The sequence below is a fragment of the Hyperoodon ampullatus genome (assembly GCF_949752795.1).
Source record: "Hyperoodon ampullatus genome assembly, chromosome: 2".
Lineage (NCBI taxonomy): Eukaryota > Metazoa > Chordata > Mammalia > Artiodactyla > Ziphiidae > Hyperoodon > Hyperoodon ampullatus.
The window spans coordinates 38148816-38170230 of NC_136915.1; the positions used below are offsets into that span (position 1 = coordinate 38148816).

The window sequence follows — 21415 nt, forward strand, 5'->3', positions numbered from 1 at the left end:
AGGAAAATAAAAGGAAGAAAGAGAAAAGTAATGACATACTACAGGTTCAGCTGTGAATACCATTTACACATTCAAAATAATGTAAACATCAAATATTCAGTTAATCAACACTACAATATAAGTAACTATATTAGGAAGCTGAGGAGACTGGAAGTTTGCATATGTGTGGTGGGGGCAGAAGGTGTGGTAAAATAGAACTAAATCTTTCACTTTCATAGTAGGAAGTAAATAGATAATTCCAAAAACTAAAAATATCAAGACATAACAAACAAAAGCATGTTATTTGAGAGGTGGGGTTAAATGTGAAAAAAAATTAGCTAAAAATGTTGAAAGTGGCCGCCCTCTGAGTGAGGTGAGGAGAGACAAGATGGGGGTTGCTATTTATTATAATATACCTTGGAGAATTACATCACTTTTAAAATTATGGGCATATAAAACATTGATAGAAATTAAAACTAAATTAAAGAAAAAAAGAAGTAGAAAGCCCAGGCTATGGAGTTAGAAGGCACGGGTTCAAGTTCTGATTCTACCACTTAGCACTGATGTGATATTGAACAACTATCCACAAAGTGCTATTAGGCCATAGATGGATATAAAAGTTGGTGAATAACAAAACTACCTAGCCCCATTCATTGGATTTTACCTTATGAGCAAATCTTGATTATTTATGCTTCTCATATAGGACTTAGCATAGATTTTATACATAGTATGTCCTAAATTCAATGACTACATCAAAATTTAATGCATTTGTTAGTCAGGGATCTGATTTCATACCAACTACCCAATCTGTACCTAAGTAAATTGCTCAACTCCTTTTTTTCAAATATCATGTCTTTAAAACATATTTCCCTGTAACTAAGACATTAAACTGTTCCCTGTATTTTGTACATGCTCCTATTATTGTACTTGTCACATTGTGATACACAATTTCTAGCATATTTGAACTTATTTCTGTATACTGTTTCCTCAATCACAAGAATTTCAGTTTTGAGTATGCAGGGATTTCAAGTCACTTCTGTTGGATATAATTAGGGAAAAAAAGGGGGAGGGGGCAGTGAGAATAGGATTGAGAAGAGAAAAAAGATAAGTAGAAGCCTAAGCAGGAATAGAAGGTTTTTGCTTTTTTTTTTTTTTTTTTTTTGCAGTAGAGCTTTGAGAAAAATCAAGGAAGCTGAAGCAAAAGAAATATAGGCTCAGAACTGCCTGCCAGCATTTGTTAATACAGAGGGAGCTAAGCTGATTGAGAGGTGACAACCAAGTGACAGCTTTCACTTGTGAGATTCTGAAGCACTTTGATATATACTAATTCTAGTCTGAACCAAAGCTGTATATAACTCTGAGAACTAGGAAGGAGTTTGAGAAATACTACAGTGAACTGGATACGTTAAAAAACAATTTCCTAGAACTTTTTCCATTTCATATATCCCAAGAGACATGGTGGAACTATAGAGATAATAGTCAATAATTTGTGTCATAAAATCATAGTAGCATTAAACATTTGCACACAGGAATGTCCAGGAAAAAAATAGCCCCTTAGTAAACATGTTAATCTGTAATTAAGCAAAATAAACACACTATGTTCTCACTGAAATTGAGAAAGAAGGAAATCTTGGATTTTCTAACAAGCAAGGGATGGTAAGTGGAAATTAATTATCTTTACACAACTGGTTGGTTGAATCCATATTGCGAAACCCGGATACGAAGGGCCAACTATAGTGTCAAGTAGCAGATCACATGCTTTACAAACATCTCATTTAATTCTCACACAAAAATCCCCAAAGGATTCAGTCTCATTTTACAGCTAAAGATAATGAAGTTCAGGTCAGTTAGACAATTTGTCCAAGACCACACAGTTTTTGAGTGTTGAAGCCCACACAGTCTGAACTCCAGAACCTGTGCTTTTAACAACCATGCTACAGCAGTAGCTGTTTAATTTAAAAATCTTGAAAACATTTCTAAACACAAATTAATAGGCAATGGGAATTCCCTGTCCAGTGTTTAGGACTACATGCTTCCACTGCAGGGGCCACGGGTTCAATCCCTGGTCGGGGAACTAAGATCCCACAAGCTGCGTGGTGTGGCAAAAAAAAAGAAAAGAAAAGAAAAAAAAAATTAATAGGCAATGTAGTGTCAGTGTGCTAAACCTATATTGCTGAAACTCGGGCTCTTATAATACCCACTCATGAATCTAACTACAGCTCAGACTCAAATTTTTAGGATTTAAACATCTAGGGCTTGAATTTACTTTCTCTTACCTCGGGGGCAAAAAGACCTACCTTTATAGGCAGGCCCTTCAACCCATTCAGTAATATCTACTTACTGGTCACCACCGGCCATAACTGAGCCAGACGCTGGGGATAAAGTGAACAAACTGGACATGACCCCTATTCTCACTGAGCTTATAGTCCAGTAGAGGAGAGAGTAAGTAAGAGAGTAGGGCTGCCATACGTAGGCAAACAAGGGGCTATAATTTCATATTAGAGGGTCAAGGAAGACCTCTCTCAGCAAATAACTTGAAGGCTAAGCTGGATTTAGAGTGCATGTGTTGTGGGTAAGGGGAGAGCATTTCTGGTAGAGAACATCATGTGTAAAGGCTTGTAGTAGGAAAAAAAAAAACAGTCCAAAAAATCCAAACATAAGTTTGATCCTGCCCTCCTCAGTAGCTACAGCTCCTACAAATCTGAGAAGGAAGTAGCAACAGGGCGAACGATGGCTCCTGACACATCTAGCCATTAGGCATTCTCCAATAAGCCAGTAAGAACACAGTTTGGGAAACTTGGACCTAAGGGATCTAGACTATATTGAACAGTATCTGAGAACGAGAGAACTGCAGGCTGTTCTGGCACGTAAGAGCAGCTAAGAGGCAGGCCAAATACACAATGAGAAATTTAGGATTCTTTTAAAAAAATGCTTATCACTGAAATGCATAGCATTCCATGGTAAGAATTTAAAACTCAGTCATTTAGGTGAAACTTAGCCGTCAAACATAACAAAATACAGATATTGAGAGGAGTTCAAAATTTCATGTTAAGAATGAAAAATCTTTCTATACGCAAATCTGATTATGACATTTTCTTGTTTAAAATTCCTCAAACAACTCCCCACTGTTTTGGGGATAAAGTTCAAACTCTTTAGTCTAATCCCTGTATTCTCTCCAGTACCATTTCCTGCTTCCCTGACCTCCATACTCACACTATAACCATACAGCGAGTTACCAGTATACATCATACCTTTTCAAAGAGAATAGAAGAGCCAACATAAAGTAACTTCCACTAACCACGTTGTGACAACTTAGGCATCAAAACATTTTAAACTGAATAGATAGATAATAGTTACAGTTAATTTAAAATAAAATTGTGAAAAGCTACACATTTATAATGATACTTAAGAGATAAAGGCTAATGTGTAACATAATAAAAAGTTATAATACCAAGAAGAGTAACTATAGTAGGGTATTTGATTTCCTAAAATTGTTATAAGTAGAGGAGTATGAAAAAAAGAAAACATTAATATTTGTAAAATATACATATGTTTATAAAGTCTGGATACACAGTTGTTTTTATCTGTATAGGTAGAAAAGGCTGAATACAGGGAATTGTAAGCAAACCAGACCTCACAGAAGTAGAAACTATGTCAAGAACAAAAGGACTGATCCACATGAGAAGCATACATTATAACAAGGTAGAAAGAGGATTCAACAATTGATCTGCACCAGTGATTGCTTTAGCACAAAAAGCAACTAGAAAGAAGTTTCAATGCTATAATCCAAAATTACAAGTTAACCAAATGCCCTGAAGAAGAGAGCTAGAAGTACAAACTACATTACTCAAATCCTAGGAATGAACATTCTAGGTGGCTCTATTAATAATAGTCAGATACTAATAAGCCATACATAGCTTCTAATAATTGCAACAGACTGCGTCAATATATAATGACAGGACAATGGGTTACATAATTCTGACTAAGAAAAACCTAAAGAACACATCATTCCAGGGAAAAACTCCAGGGAAAAAATACATCATTCCAGGAAAAACTAAAGCCTATATAAAAAGTATGATCTAACAAAGCTTTTTGGTCGTAAGTTCAGTTTTGGTTTTTTTTAGTATTTATTCAGTTGCACCAGGTCTTGGTTGCAGCATGTAGAGTCCTTAGTTGCTGCTCGCTGGCTCCTTAGTTGTGGCATGTGGGCTCTTTAGTTGTGGCATGCGAACTCTTAGTTGTGGCATGCATGTGGGATCTAGCTCCCTGACCAGGGATCGAACCCGGGCCCCCTGCATTGGGAGCACAGAGTCTTAACCACTGTGCCACCAGGGAAGTCCCATGAGTTCAGTTATTAAAAGTAGCCCAGTCATAGAATCAGTGACTCAGGTTTGAAATACTCTGGGAAAAGCAATCATGAACTATGCCTTAACTAAAAATCAATAAGAAGTCAGTAAGCCAAATTCTATAACCCTGGCTGGACCAGAGTATTATTCCTTTTCTTTTTGGACTGGTAAGATTACTATAACCCTCTGAAGATTAAAAAAAAAATAACCCACTACTAGAATTCTAGGAAATATCAAGATAAGTATGTTGTAATCCTAAGAAGACAAAGCATGGTTAATGACTATTTGTTTATTGGCTGTTCAGGGTGATTGGTGTATTCAGAAAAATCAACCATACTAAATTTGTAATAATAATTTTAGTTGCTTAAAGATATCTAATTTAATTTGTAATCAAATTTTAGTTATTTTTTAAACATTGATTTTAGATTTTTTGGTTTCTTAGTATATGTATTCAATTATTTGAGTTTTAAACACAATGCAAACAGTTCTGAGTGCTCCTCTCTGCAGACAAAAGCCTCTTGGATGGTACAGAATCTAATCAATAGTTATAAGCCTCTTCAGGGCTTCCCTGGTGGCGCAGTGGTTGAGAGTCTGCCTGCCGATGCAGGGGATACGGGTTCGTACCCCGGTCCGGGAAGATCCCACATGCCGCGGAGAGGCTGGGCGCGTGAGCCATGGCCACTGAGCCTGCGCGTCCGGAGCCTGTGCTCCGCAACGGGAGAGGCCACAACAGTGAGAGGGCCGCGTACCACACACACACAAAAAAAAAATAGTTATAAGCCTCTTCAAATCAGGGACTGTGTCTTATTTGACGTTGTCATCAACCTCTAGCACAGTAGAGTCAGTTCTCAATAAATGTTTCTTAAGTGAAAGCATGAATGATAATAATAATTATAAGAACCCAACAAACAAATAAATCAAACTCTAGTCTCCTTACCTGCTTTTTTTCCCCCCTTTTGACCTGGAACTGGTTCTAAGCCATCTTGACCTTTTCTCATTAACATGGCAAGTGATGCATCATGAGCTCTGAACAGGTCCACTACCTCATGTAAGGCAACATCTGTTATCAGATCACAGCTCAGGACCAGTACATCTGTCTGTCAAATGGAGAAGGGGAAAAGTCAATATCACAAAGGACAATGGATCACACAAATCATCACAGGATAAACTTACAATGTCTTCAAAGAACACAAACTGCACACTTGCCCTCAAACCTTTTTATAGCAGTAGCACAGGTAAAATAAATGGGGTCATTCTAATTGAGCTGTGTTGGGGGAGGGTCTGGAATTCCTACCTCCCCTTTGTGTACGCCTTACTGCTGCTGTCCCTGAGGCACCTCTGGAATCCTGGGCTCTAATGTACAGAGTATGAAAACCACCACATTGTCTATTTCTGTGAGTATGGAGTTAATGATCTTAAATTTATACATCCCTTTACAGTTCAAAAAGCACTTTGGCAAAGTTTGATGATTCAATATCGTTATGAAATACTTTATTTTAAAGCAGTCACTTTGATTGGAAGATTAGGATTGATACATATACATTATTGATACTATGTATAAAATAGATAACTAATGAGAACATACTGTATAGCACAGGGAACTCTACTTAATGCAATGTGGTGACCTAAATGGGAAGGAAATCCAAAAAAGAGGGGATATATGTATATGTATAGCTGATTCATTTTACTGTACAGTAGAAACTAACACAACATTGTAATGCAACTATACTCCCATAAAAATTAATTTAAAAAAACTTAAAGTCACTTTTCTACAATACTAGGAAATAAATAACACATGAATATATTATAATGTGCCCTTCTTTGGGAAATCAGTCTAGCTAATAAACAATTATAATACAACCTCAGGTATGTATAAAAGCACTCATTTAATCCTCATAACAGTACAGGTTCTGCTATTTTAAAAAGTCTGAAAAACACTGGAGTAAATTATTCCAGATTTAAGAATAAAGTAAATATCTACATGGAAACTTCTGTAAGTAGCTCCAACTTTTCTAAGATTTTAATTTAAAATCAAGATTCCTGGGCTTCCCTGGTGGCACAGTGGTTGAGAGGCTGCCTGCCAATGCAGGGGACACGGGTTCGTGCCCTGGTCCGGGAAGATCCCACATGCCGCGGAGCGGCTGGGCCCGTGAGCCATGGCCGCTGAGCCTGCGTGTCCGGAGGCTGTGCTCCGCAACGGGAGAGGCCACAACAGTGAGAGGCCCGCATACCACAAAAAAACAAAAAACAAAAAATCAAGATTCCTGCTTTGGGGGAAAATATAGATAATTTCAACTTACATTCTAGGAAAGCAAAGAATCATACTTGCTCAGGAAGTAACTCAACCATCAGAATGCCTTATCTTACTGCCTGCAATTTCTTATGCCGAATACAGAATCTGTACCAGAACCGTCATTTCTTTTTCTACATATAACTCATTATTTATAGCTTAAACAATTCCTTTTGAAGGCCTCTTAAGTTTAAGAAGTTCAAATTTGGATTTTTTTCTACTCTTCTACTTAAAGCTCTCTTAATTTTTTCTGGATCTTACCTGAGCTAAAAAAAAAAAAGTTCCTATAAACATCTTCTTCTTAGGAAAAAAAAATTCCTTAAGTCTGCAGCTCAACCATCCAGGAACTGTCAAACATTAACAGATCAGCCCACATACATGCAAGCTAAGGAAGAAATAGCTTGCAGAATCCTACTTCTTGTTAACAATGCTTAGAAGGGAGGAAGTATGGACCATTTACTAAAGACATGTCACTTACAGCAGTACAGAAGTTGCCCCATTTCTTTATAATGAAAATGACAGTTTGTTGAAGAAAAAAAATCCTTTCTATTTTTCTAAGTTTCTTTAATAAGATGACTGATTTCTGCAAGCTGACTGTTCCACAATAAATTTAATTATTAAGTGTACTCCAGAGTGAAGAAAACGACCCCAATGCAGATGCCTCTCAAGTGGTGACAATGTTGTCTTGGAATATAAATGCTGTTATCATTCAATATCTGCAAAAAATAAATCTGTCAGCATAGTGAAGGTCAAACAAGTCCTGCATAATTGTGAACAGTCTGCAGCCTCATTTACCTCTTTGCTTTTAGATGACTTTTTGCTAAGCTGAATGCAAAATCCCCAAGGAGCACAAGGAACAGAGCCCTCCCCTGTGTCTGGTTGCCATCTGTTCTCAGCGTGAGAAGAAAGGCTTCAGTCTGAAAGGGCAGGGCCTTGGATACAGATGGAGGTGCTATTCCATCAGGCCCTCTTCCTGCCTCTGCTCCCAGAGAATGCACCACTCTCACTGAGACCAAACACATTCCTGTCTTCTCTGCAACTCCACTTCCAAAGGAAGGTCTCTGCTGACAAACTGTACTTTGTTTCCAAAGCTAGAAATCCTGGAAGAAGAAACTAAAGTCTAAAAGGAAAATGAAATCATCCTTTCATCTTCGTAATGCTATCTATTTTTCTTTACATTTTAATAAAAGTTGTAACAGGAAGAAAATAAATGACTATTGTTTTTATTTTTATTCTAAAAATGCAAAGCCCACTCTAGAAATGCAAATGTTCTTCTACTAACTGGAGCCCAGAGAAAGAAAGTGGAAAAACTGTTAAGAGCCAGAAGTATTTCTGATCATGTGTGATCACAAACCATGAATAAACATAGACTGTTTGGACTGTGAAGCAACTGTATATCTTAACTTGAAAGTTCCTGGGACACACCAACCCTCAGCTGCCTTGTGTTTTGGGTGACCAGTTCTTTTCTAACACCACAGTATGCCTCATCTTCTGCAGAGACCAACTGGCATCTCCACAGACCTCCCTATTCACTATTCTAACAGTCCTCAGTGAGCTTTATCCCAAGCCTGCTCCTCTAGAGGAACCAGGGCAATGTCAAGGGCAAAAAGCACAGCTCTAAAGGACAGCAAATGTGTGCATTTTCCACCAAGTGGAAACATACAAGGTCTTCAAGGGAAAGTAGAAGATAGCACTTTAGTATTCAAGATACCCAGGAATTCAAAATTCAAACTGCTGCCAATTAGTCTTGGCTAAAGCAGACAAATAAAGTTTAGAAAACCCAATTACCAAGCCATGGCAAAGTCCAGAAATCTGTCATTATAAGAACATTTTCAATCAAGCCAAAACCATTGAGTAAAACTAGAAGAAAAAAACAAAACCGGATGTATGTGTGTGTGGTGGTAATGGTGGGGTAGGAGGTAGGGGGAGCTATGGGGACTAGCCTCTTTTCTTTTCCTGGAAGCTGTTCCATGACAGATTGTTATAAATAACACAATCTGGCAAACAATTTCCTACAGAAAGGAGAAAGAAAAACACACTTACTCCCCTGGAAAAAAACTGTCAGAGCAAGGTAACTACCATGCGTTTACCCACTCAGCACTTCCACAAACAATGGCTATGATCCAAATCACCACCCTACACTCCACCCCTGCCCATTCAGAACTAATGAATTCAGCTACTTGGTGTGACTGTGAATGGTCACAATTTACATTACCTATGTGGCCCAATCCCAATCCAGTCCCCAAGAGTAGTTTGGTGCTTTAATAATTACTAATGGCTAACTACAACGGAGACCTCACTATGCTCAATTTTGGTTGAAATACTTGGAAAAGATTCCCAGTCTGCAGTCCCCAAAGTGTTCAGCAAAGGGCCAACTGCCACTTTGTTTTTACTAAGGTCTGACCAGCAGGTGCAGGAAGGAATGACCAACTTAGTGTGTAAATAAGAAATGTGATAATCCTTAGGCTTAGAACGAAATATCCTTCCTCTGCTCCTTAGCTTATAGTGTCACCACCATCCAGGATCGGAAGACAGAAAGCTGGCCATAGCCTAGGGTTGAAGTCTTCTCTTTCCTACCCAGTACCCCTTCCTCACATCTCCTACCCAATACCCCTTCCTCACATCTCACTGGTCCCAAGTCCTCCTCTTTTATTTCCACTGCACTGTCTTAGTTCAGGCCTCAAAATATTTTTCCAGTCTTTTTTTTTTTATAAGTTAAAAAAATATATACTTATTTATTTATTTTTGGCTGTGTTGGGTCTTCGTTGCTGCGTGCGGGCTTTCTCTGGTTGTGGCAAGCGGGGGCTATTCTTTGTTGAGGTGTGCAGGCTTCTCATTGTGGTGGCTTCTCTTGTTGAGGAGCATGGGCTCTAGGCACGCGGGCTTCAGTAGTTGTGGCTTGCGGGCTCTAGAGCGCACGCTCAGTAGCTGTGGCGCACAGGCTTAGTTGCTCCGCGGCATGTGGGATATTCCCGGACCAGGGCTTGAACCCATGTCCCCTGCATTGGCAGGCGGATTCTTAACCACTGCGCCACCAGGGAAGCCCTTTTCCAGTCTCTTATCTGGTCTCTCTCACAGCAGTTTTCCCATATTCTAATCCATACTCCAATTTCCACTGCTTATTTAATTTTTCTGCTTAAAGACACCCTAAAATAGTGTTGTCCAAACCAAAAAAAAAAAAAAAAAAAAGATAAACACTTATCCACTTATTCCCACTTAAAAATATTTATTTAAAAACACACAAATCGGGACTTCCCTGGTGGCACGGTGGATAAGAATCCATCTGCCAATGCAGGGACTCAGGTTTGAGCCCTGGTCCGGGAAGATCCCACATGCCACGGAGCAACTAAGTCCACGCGCTGCAACTACTGAGCCTGTGCTCTGGAGCCCGTGAGCCACAACTACTGAGCCCATGTGCTGCAACTACTGAAGCCCGCACGCCTAGAACCTGTCTGTGCTCCACAACAAGAGAAGCCACCACAATGAGAAGCCCACGCACCACAACGAAGAGTAGTGCCCACTCACCACAACTAGAGAAAGCCCACACGCAGCAATGACGACCCAATGCAGCCAAAAATTAAAAATGAAAAAAAACCCAAAACACACAAATCACTATAAATGATATAATATGCTCTTTCTATAACATATATAAAAATAGATTTAAAAGAAGAGATAAAATTAAAAAGAACTAGATATTCTAATTTATTTATTTATTTATAGATATTCTAATATTTACCTCTGGAACTCCATCCTGCACACCTTCTGGCTTTGAGAACACTCCATTTTGGAGATCATTACTCCACAGGATTGAGTTCAAATTGCTTAGCATGACATTAAGGGTCTTCAAAATATGACTCCACCTACCTAATTCAGCCTTCTTTCTCACAATCCTCCCTCCACATAGTTAACGTTAATTTGTTAGAGTAAACTGCCAAGAATGCATTCCCTAGTCTCTCTTTCCACCCCACCACACATTCATCAATCAAGATTCTGGTCTTGTCACAGTTATCAGAAAGGGAAGAGCCAATATATTATCTCATCTAGAGATGAAGTCTTTTCTGATCCATTGACTGACCTTAAATCACTAAACTGGATTACAATTTTTTTCCCACCTAGACTTTGAGCTTCATAAGGAGCTCTTTTACCTTTGTATCCCCAGAGTTCAACCTGGTACAGGCAAACAAAAGCATCAGTAAATGTTGGCACACTTCCTGTTACCTCCTTGTCCTTGTTTAAATTTGACTCAAAGATTGAAGACCTAAATGTAAGACCGGACACTATAAACCTCTTAGAGGAAAACATAGGAAAAACACTCTGTGACATAAACCACAGCAAGATCTTTTTGACCCACCTCCTAGAGTAAGCAAAATAAAAACAAAAAATAAACAAATGGGACCTAATTAAACTTAAAAGCTTTTGCACAGCAAAAGAAACCATAAACAAGACAAAAAGACAACCCTCAGAATGGGAGAATATATTTGCAAAACGAAGCTACAGACAAAGGATTAATCTCCAAAATATACAAACAGCTCGTGGAGCTCAATGTCAAAAAAACAAACAACCGGGCTTCCCTGGTGGCGCAGTGGTTGAGAATCTGCCTGCCAATGCAGGGGACACGGGTTCGAGCCCTGGTCTGGGAGGATCCCACATTCCGCAGAGCAACTGAGCCCGTGAGCCACAGCTACTGAGCCTGCTCGTCTGGAGCCTGTGCTCCGCAACAAGAGAGGCCGCGATGGTGAGAGGCCCACCCACCGCGATGAAGAGTGGCCCCCGCTTGCCCCAACTAGAGAAAGCCCTCGCACAGAAACGAAGACCCAACACAGCAAAAATTAATTAATTAATTAATAAACTCCTGCCCCCAACATCTTCTTAAAAAAAAACAACAACCCAATGAAAAAATGGGCGGAAGACCTAAATTGACATTTCACCGAAGAAGACATACAGATGGCCAAGAGGAACATGAAAAGGGGATCAACATCAATAATTATTAAAGAAATGCAAATCAAAACTACAATGAGGTATCACCTCATGCTGGTCAGAATGGCCATCATCAGAAAATCTACAAACGACAAATGCTGGAGAGGGTGTGGAGAAAAGGGAACCCTTTTGCACTGTTGGTGGGAATCTAAATTGATACCACCACTGTGGAGAACAGTATGGAAGTTCCTTAAAAAACTAAAAAGAGAACTATCATACGACCCAGCAATCCCACTACTGGGCATATACCCTGAGAAAACCATAATTCAAAAGGACACATGTACCCCAGTGTTCACTGCAGCACTATTTACAACAGCCAGGACATGGAAACAACCTAAATGTCCAACGACAGATGAATGGATAAAGAAGATGTGGTACATGTATACAATGGAATATTACTCAGCCATAAAAAGGAACAAAATTGGGTCATTTGTAGAGACATGGATGGACCTAGAGTCTGTCATACAGAGGGAAGTAAGCCAGAAAGAGAAAAACAAATATCGTATATTAACGTATATATGTGGAATCTAGAAAAATGGTACAGATGAACCTACTTGCAGGGCAGGAATAGAGACACAGATGTAGAGAACAGACATGTGGACATAGCGGGGAAGGGGAGGGTGTGATGAACTGGGAGATCAGGATTGACATATATACAATACCATGTGTGAAATAGATAGCTAGGTGGAACATGCTATAAAGCACAGGAAGCTCAGCTTGGTGATCTGTGACAACCTAGATAGGTGGGACGGAGGTGGGGTGGGGTGGGAGGGAGGTCCAAGAGGAAGGGGATATAGGTATACATATAGCTGATTCATTTGATTGTACAGCAGAAACTAACACAACATTGTAAAGCAATTATACTTCAATTTAAAAAAATCAACAAGAAATCAGTATCTAAAACATATAAGGAACTCTGGCAAATTCAAGTTTTGCTTTTAGAACTTTCCAGAATTTTTTTCTGAATATATTTGATCCATGGTTGGTTGAATCTGTGGATGTAGAACCCACAGGTATGGAGGGCCAAAAGTGGATGTTGTAACTTGCATGAACGTTGAAAACATGCTAAATGAAAGAAGACAGACGTGAAAGTCCACATACTGGATGATTCTATCATATGAAATGTCCAGAACAGGGAAATCTACAGAGACAGAAAGTAGATTAGTGGTTGTTTAAGGTGAACAGGGAGTGCGGGGTGGGGGTTGGGGGGGAGAGTAATAGTGAAACGGTTGGGGCTTCTTTCTGAGGTGTTGAAAATGTTCTAAAATTGAGTATGACGATGGTTACACGCATTTGTGAATATACTAAGAGCCAGTGTGTTGTACATTCAAATGGGTGAATTGTATGATATGTGAATTATATTTCAACAAATATACATTTTTGTTTAAATAAACAAAAAAAATCCTTTTTTTTTTTTTTAAACTTTTGGCTGCGTTGGGTCTTCGTTGCTGCGAGTGGGCTTTCTCTACTTGTGGCGAACGGGGGCTACTCTTCATTGCGGTGCGCGGGCTTATCATTGCAGTGGCTTCTCTTGTTTTTGGAGCATGGGCTCTAGGTGTGCAGGCTTCAGTAGTTGTGGCTCGCGGGCTCTAGAGCGCAGCCTCAGTAGTTGTGGTGCATGGGCTTAGTTGCTCCACAGCATGTGGCATCTTCCCGGACCATGGATCGAACCTGTATCCCCTGCATTGGCAAGTGGATTCTTAACCACTGTGCCACCAGGGAAGTCCCAAAAAATCCAATTTTAGATGTTTAGAAACATCAGACTTTCTGACAGAGCTGAGTACCCTTTGTAGATACTGTGACCGTTTGGAGTTAGGACAGGGATCACAGAGGTAATTTGGCAGCTTCCTAAAGCAATGAGGCAGGGGACGAACCTGCTGCCTCCAAAGAAGAAAAGACAGAGATATTTCAAAGGAAAGAAATAAGATGCTGCTGTCCTGGACAGCATGGCTAGAGGGTGATATGCTACACTTATAATTTTAAAATGTAGGTTCAATACTTATAGTCATAATATTTTTAGTTGATTCACCTTCCTACATTAAGTTTTTCCTCTTCAGTACAGAATAGAAGAATTCTACTCATCTTTCCTGTGTGAAGCTAAGAACTAACTGAAAATGTGTTAATTTCTGTTAAATGAGTTCTACATAAAAATGCTGGTCACTTCTCTTCCAGGATTTAGATATCTGTAATTTAATTTTAATCTCCAAATGCACTGATAGTAATAGAGAAATAACAAAAGCTTTTTGTTCTCTCAAATCAAACCTTTGCTTTGAAATAATTTATTATTCTGAATTTATATTAAATAATTTCATTCTTTTTCTTCATGTCACACACAAATACTTCACAGGATAAATGCATCATTGCCTCATTTCAGACCACAGAGTATGCTCTTACATTACATATTTTCTGCCTGTAACATGAATATTAATTTTTATTTATTTATTTATTTATTTTTAGCTGTGTTGGGTCTTCGTTTCTGTGTGAGGGCTTTCTCTAGCTGTGGCAAGCGGGGGCCACTCTTCATCGTGGTGCGCAGGCCTCTCACTATCACGGCCTCTCTTGTTGCGGGGCACAGGCTCCAGATGTGCAGGCTCAGTAGCTGTGGCTCACGGGCCTAGTTGCTCCGCGGCATGTGGGATCTTCCCAGACCAGGGCTCGAACCCGTGTCCCCTGCACTGGCAGGCAGATTCTCAACCACTGTGCCACCAGGGACGCCCTTGAATATTAATTTTATCCTGAAGTATATGACATAGAAATAGTGTCTAGTTTACTTAGAAACCAGAAAGCTTGGAAGAAGATCAGCAGAGGGCTGTGAAAGAGGGGAGTTTATAACAATATGAGAAACAGACAATTAACTAGTTAAAAAAAAAAGAAACTAAAATCAAGGTTGTATCACCCCCCAAAAGTAACTTCTAAGATTAGATATGTTTATTTTTCCTATTAATTCCACATGTGACTTTGATAAGTCATTCCCTCTTTGGGCCTCAGTTTCCTCATCTATAAGATGAGAGGGCTGCACCAACTCTGAAGTCCTTCATGGCATAAAACGGTATGATTACAAGGGTCAAGCTATGCTCAGTTCTTTATCTAGAGCTATGCTCTGGGTTCAGTGGCATTAATGATGGTGGTGACCCTAAAGTCCTGAGTTTCTAATCCACTTTGGGAATCATGATGAAAGATTAAATCATGTTAAGTATAATTTTTTTTTTATATTTTATTTATTTATTTGGTTGTGCCCTGTCAGTTGCGGCAGATGGGCTCCTTGTGGCATGCATGTAGGATCTAGCTCCCTGACCAGGGATTGAACCCAGGCCCCCTGCATTGGGAGCATGGAGTCTTAACCACTGCGCCACCAGGGAAGTCCCTAAGTATAATTTTGAGGCTCAGCACATTTAATTAAACTTGAATTCTTTCTGCACGACATGGGGAATATAGTAAATATTTTATAATACCTATAATAGAGTATAACCTTTAAAAATTGTGAATCACTGTATTGTACACCTGTAACATATACTATTTATATCAACTATATTTCAATTAAAAATAAATTAAAATAAATAAATAAACTTGAATTAATTCAAAAGTAATAATCCATGTATGGCATGTATGGCAATTCTCAGTTAAGTCAGTTAGGCACAAAAATCCAGAATCAGGTAACCATTCTGGTTAAAGAGAATGCAACAATCCAAGTTAATTCATTAAAGGATGTGTCTCTGAACACCTTTTTAGCAACAGTCTGACTAACCACATACTTTTAGAATTCCAATCCATAAAGATTCCAGTTCAGAAACTAGTTACACTCTACCTGCTACTGTCAGTTCAACTGGTTCTCTAAGGCTATGCTATCTCTAAGTTGATGGCAAAGACAAGTAACTTAAAATCGGACAGCATTTTACCATTTACAAAGCTCTTACATATACTTTATTTCATTTAATTCTAAATTCATGTAATTCTAAAATATCAATATAGTTAAACTCATTTTATAGACAAAAAAATAGGCTCAGAAACACTATGTGATCTGCCCCTTTGCCATCACATTGCCTTCCAAAATACACACACACACACACACACACACACACACACACACACACACACACACACACACACCCTAACAATAATAGTGGTGCTAAACAAATCTGTGTCCTCTTTATACATACCCATGTTACATTTAAGTTTGGTCAGGCATCTTATTATTTAAAACTAAATCATACTTAATGAAAAACTAGAAGATAGGTTGTATTTCAAAATAATATGTATGATACTTGAAAACTGTAAAGTACTGTATGATTATAAGACTTTGCTTTTATTGAAATTAATAAATCTGTGATCATTTTGCAATGTATAAAAATATCAATCATTATGTTGTACAACCTGAAACTAATATAATATTGTAAGTCCATTAATTATACTTCAATAAAAAATTAATACATCTCTTATAATAATGACCTCCAGATCACAGAATGTAAATAACACCACTGTGACTTGCACTGTTCAGACCACATTTTTGAACATCACATTCTGAAAGAGACACTGACGAATCAGAGAGGTCAGAGGAAGTTACAGGGATGCTGACGGGTCTGTAAATTATGGGAACTAGCAATCCTTAAACAGGAGAAGAGAAGAACTTGGGGACCCAATAACTCAAAGGCTGCCACTGGAAGAGGAAGATCGTGTGTTTTGATTGCTCAAGGACAGAATATGATCAAAAAGTAGAAATTTAAGAGGAGCACTGATGAGGGACTTCCCTGGCAGTCCAGTGGTTAAGACTCTGTGCTTCCACTACAGGAGGCACAGGTTTGATCCCTGGTCAGGGAACTAAGATCCCGCATGCCACATGGTGTGGCCAAAAAAACAAAACAAAACAAAACAAAAAAGAAGCAGTGATGAGTTCAACATTATAAAAAACATTCTGATATCTAGAAGCTCATGAAAAATACCCATTGGAGGTTTTCAAACACAGCCTAGCATAACCTCCATGGGAATACATTCTTGTGGAGGGTAAAAGATTAGATTAGATGTCTAATTCTAAGGTCCTAACAGTCTATCACTCTTGATTATAAAAGAACCGAAGGAATTGTTTAGGACGTTTTCTCTGTCCTTCATACTGTCCTCCAACCAAAGGGCCCAGAGATGGAGTAAGTAAACTCCTTACTCATTATCATTTCCAGGCCATTTCTCTCACTCCATTACCCCAGTTCATGACATGAAGCACATGACAACAGACAAAATCACCTACTGCTCCTTGTTGCAGTCAGCTACAGAACTCCCTTGTCACCCTTCTCCTTCTTTAGAGATGGTGAAAGTTTTAAGTAAAGATGATAGATTGAAGAGGCACAACTATATTTCCCTTTCCCAAGAGATCAATGGAATAATAGTAATAGGATATTTTAAATGGGCATAAATGCACACAAACAGGAAAAATAGGAGAGAATACAACACTGAAAACAATGACTCCTAAGTCAGTCGTAGGAAAGCTGAGAACCAACTCAGTTTATAGCAGACTCCCCAAAAGGCTCAGAAACTGATATGAGTAGAAAGCTGGGAAGGGAGGGGTTAAAATAAAAAGGCCCTTTGAAAGATCCCTCTTTTCTACTCTGTGCAACCCAACTACTGCACAGGTCCCACCGCTGTAGATGGCTGAAGAGAATAAAATAGAGGATATCTGGACTGGGGAAGAAGCATAATCACAGCTGGCAGTAGGGAGAGGGGATGGACCTTAGAGAAAAGGGGGGATTAAAAAAAAAAAAAGAATACAGGGCTTCCCTGGTGGCACAGTGGTTGAGAGTCTGCCTGCTGATGCAGGGGACACAGGTTCGTGCCCCGGTCCGGGAAGATGCCACATGTTGCAGAGCGGCTGGGCCCATAAGCCATGGCCGCTGGGCCTGCGTGTCCGGAGCCTGTGCTCCACAATGGGAGAGGCCACAACAGCGAGAGGCCCGCGTACCACCAAAAAAAAAAAAAAAAAAAAGAATACATACAGGATTCTGAGACACCCACTTCCCCTCCCTGCCCTGACCCTCATTCATTTCCTAGAATGCCAGCAGAAAGAGAAAAAACCTAAAGATACAGATGTAAGAGATTCCCCTGAAAGAGCCCAACCACATTACCATATCACCCCTTACAGTGAAGCTCATAGTCGACATGCTCCACCCATACACAAAATTTGAGCAAAAAGATAAAAAAATGGAAAATATGAGAGAAAACATAAGAAAATTAGAGTACCAGTCTAAGAGATCCATTATCAGAATAGTAAGTTTCCAGAAAAAAAAAAACAGAAAAAAATAGGTAAGAATCATCAACAAAATGATTTTTTAAAGTTCCCCTAAACTGAAGGACATGAATATCCAAGTTGAAAGGTTTCACTGAGTGGAGGATTCACATGGATAAAACAGATTCACATGAAAGTACATCATCATGAAATTTCAGAACACTTGGGACAAAGAGAAGATGATACAAATTTCCAGAGAAAAAGGTGATCAGATTCAAAAGATTAGTAATTACAAAAGACTTAACAACACTGGAAGGTAAAAACAATGGATCAATGCCTTCAAAATTCTTAAGGATCAGCTTTTCAACTGAGAATTCTATACCTTATCAAACTATCAATCAAGTATGAGGGTAGAATAAAGAGATTTTCCAGGCATGCAAGGTCTCAAAAAATTTAGCTCCCAAACAAATTTTGTCAGGAAGCTCTAGTATGTTTTTCAGAAAAACAAGGGAGTAAATCAAGAAAAAGGAAAATATGGATTCCAGGAAATTGAAGAAAAGAGGCAAAGTAAATCCTCATGATGGTGAAGGGAGATGACAGAATGATAACTACACACACACCAGGCATGGAAGGCAATCACTACTACTCTGGGAGAGACTTCTTTAGGAAGATGAAATTGACAGAACAGCTGAGGAGTCTAAATATCTTGAAAGACGATTAGAAAACCAGTAAAAAGTTGGGGTTAATCAATAAGTTCACAGAAAACTAAGCATAGGAGAGACAAGCTATGATTATTACCTTGAAGGGAAAAAAATGGTGTGGCAAAGGAAAAAAATTGTAGATCACCACAAGGCTCAGCAGTTTACATGGTCAAACTACACAGTCAAACACTAAATACTGATCTTCCAAAATTACAATATAACTATATTAGAAGGAGCAAAATCCTCATCTGTCATAGTAGGGAATCATAAGTAGTGTCTAAAACAGAAAGTAACCATTTAAGCATGTTATTTAGAGATACAAAGGTAAAAAGCAAAATAATTAGATAAAAGAAGAGAATGTGATTACCTTTATGGTAAAGACTATGGGGAGAGGGCGACAGGGGACTAAAATTTTTAGGGACAAACTTTGAACTGCTGAACTCTTTAAATGATGTGTACACATAACTTTGATAAATATTCATTAAGATTTAAAAAAACTGCTTTAGAACTATCTTCCTCTGTTTCATTCCTTCTTTTATTACCTCAGTAATGTCAACATCCTTATGTTAGGGTTCCTTGACCTCACTTCTGATTATTTTTTGCTCCACCTCACTCAACCATTTTGTCATACTCTATTCCTTGGCATTACCAATAACTGCACTATCTCCAAAGTCTCATTTTAAAATATCCTATTAATTCATAAAACACATATTGAACCCTTAATATGACCAGGTACTATTTTAGGGGCTAAAGACATAGCAGTGGACAAAACAAAAATCCCTGTCCTCACTGAGCTTACATCCTATTCTTTGACCACCACCTTCTCCTATTTTTCCAACTCACTTACTTTGGTACTCTGAATCCAGCAATTCTGATTCTAACAGGATCCTTGATTCATTCACTACACTGATTTTTCACATCCTCGTTCCCCTGCTGACCTCACTTACACAGCTTATGGTGATCAATCACTATAATTACTCCCTTATATACATCTTTGCCTTCCTCGCCACTCTATACCTTGTACTCATCTGGCAAAGCTCCAATGTTGGATAAATCCCAGCTCTTTGCCTACTTTACACCTGAATCCAAGAAGCTGAACACAGGTGGAAAAAACTCATAACAGTATTTGCTAGACTTATTTTATTTATTTTATTTTTAAATTTATTTATTTATTTAATTTTTGGTTGCATTGGGTCTTCGTTGCTGTGCGTGGGCTTTCTCTAATTGCTGCGAGCGGGGGCTTCTCTCGTTGCGGTGGCTTCTCTTGTTGGGGAGCACGGGCTCTAGGCATGCGGGCTTCGGTAGTTGTGGCTCGCGGGCTCTAGAGCACAGGCTCAGTAGTTGTGGCGCACGGGCTTAGTTGCTCCGTGGCATGTGGGATCTTCCCGCACCAGGGCTCGAACCCGTGTCCCCTGCATTGGCAGGTAGATTCTTAACCACTGCGCCACCAGGGAAGTCCCGACATTGGCTTTAAATACTATTTAATTTGTTCATGATCCCCAGGTTTGTATGTCGAGCCCTGACTTTTTCATTATTATTGTATTTGTTATGGTGATCAGTGATCAGTAATCTTTGATGTTACTTTTGTAATTTTTCGGGGGTGCTATGAACTGCACCCATTAAGACTGCAAACAACAGATAAATGCTGTGTGTCTTCTGACTGCTTTACCAACTGGTCGCCCTCCCCTACCTCGGACTTCCCTAAGACACAACAATATTGAAATTAGGTCAATTAATTAATAACCGTACAATGGCCTCTAAGTGTTCAAATGAAAGGCAGAGCCGCATGTTTCTCACTTGAAATCAAAAGCTAGAAATGATTAAGCTTAGTGAGGAAGGCACGTCGAGAAGTGAGACAGACCGAAAGCTGGACTCTTGTGCCACAGTCAACTTGTGAATGCAAAGGAAAAGTTCTTAAAGGAAATTAAAAGTACTAATCCAGTGAACACACGAATAAGAAAGTGAAACAGCCTTACTGCTGATATGGAGAAAGTTTTAGTGATCTGGATAGAAGATCAACCAGCCACAACATTCCCTTAAGCCAAAGCCTAAGCCAGAGCAAGGCCCTTACTCTCTTCAATTCTATGAAGGCTGAGAGAGGGGAGGAAGCTGCAGAAGAAATGTTTGAAGCTAACAGAGGTTCATTCATGGGGTCTAAGGAAAGAAGCCATCTCCATAACACCAAAGTGCAAGGTGAAGCAGCAAGTTATCCAGAAGATCTAGCTAAGATAATCAGTGAAGGTGGCTACACTAAACAACAAATTTTCAATGTAGGTGAAATAGCCTTATATTGGAAGAAGATGCCATCTAGGACGTTCATAGCTAGAGAGGAGAAGTCAATGTCTGGCTTCAAAGCTTCAAAGGACAGGCTGACACTCTTGTTAGGGGCTAATGCAGCTTTAAGTTGAAGCCAATGCTCATCTACCATTCCAGAAATCCTAGAGCCCTTCAGAATTATGTTAAATCTACTCTGCCTATGCTCTACAAATGGAACAACAAAGCCTGGATGACAACACATCAGTTTACAACATGGTTTACTGAATATTTTAAGCCAACTGTTGAGATCTACTGCTCAGAAAAAAAAAAAAAAGATTCATTTCAGAATATTACTGCCCACTGATAATACACCTGGTCACCCAAGAGCTCTGATGGAAGTGTACGAGATTAATGTTGTTCTCATGCCTGTTAACACAACATCCATTCTGAAGCCCATGGGTCAAGGAGTCATTTTGACCTTATTATTTAAGAAATACATTTCATAAGGCTATAGCTGCCATAGACAGTGATTCCTCTGATGGACTTAAGCAAAGTAAATTGAAAACCTGGAAAGGATTCACTATGTTAGATGCCATTAAGAACATTCGTGATTCATGGGAAGAGGTCAAAATATCAATATTAACAGGAGTTTGGAAGA

The 21415-nt window shown here is 39.1% G+C and overlaps 1 protein-coding gene across 1 annotated transcript in view; it reads right to left on the bottom strand.

The window, feature by feature from the left end:
- The window catches only part of EIF2B3 (eukaryotic translation initiation factor 2B subunit gamma), a 148381-nt gene that overhangs the window by 87561 nt on the left and 39405 nt on the right, over window positions 1–21415 (bottom strand). The window contains exon 4 of the mRNA XM_079698740.1: window positions 5263–5422. Coding sequence (XP_079554866.1) covers window positions 5263–5422 — 160 coding nt within the window. The remainder of the gene's footprint in view (window positions 1–5262; window positions 5423–21415) is intronic.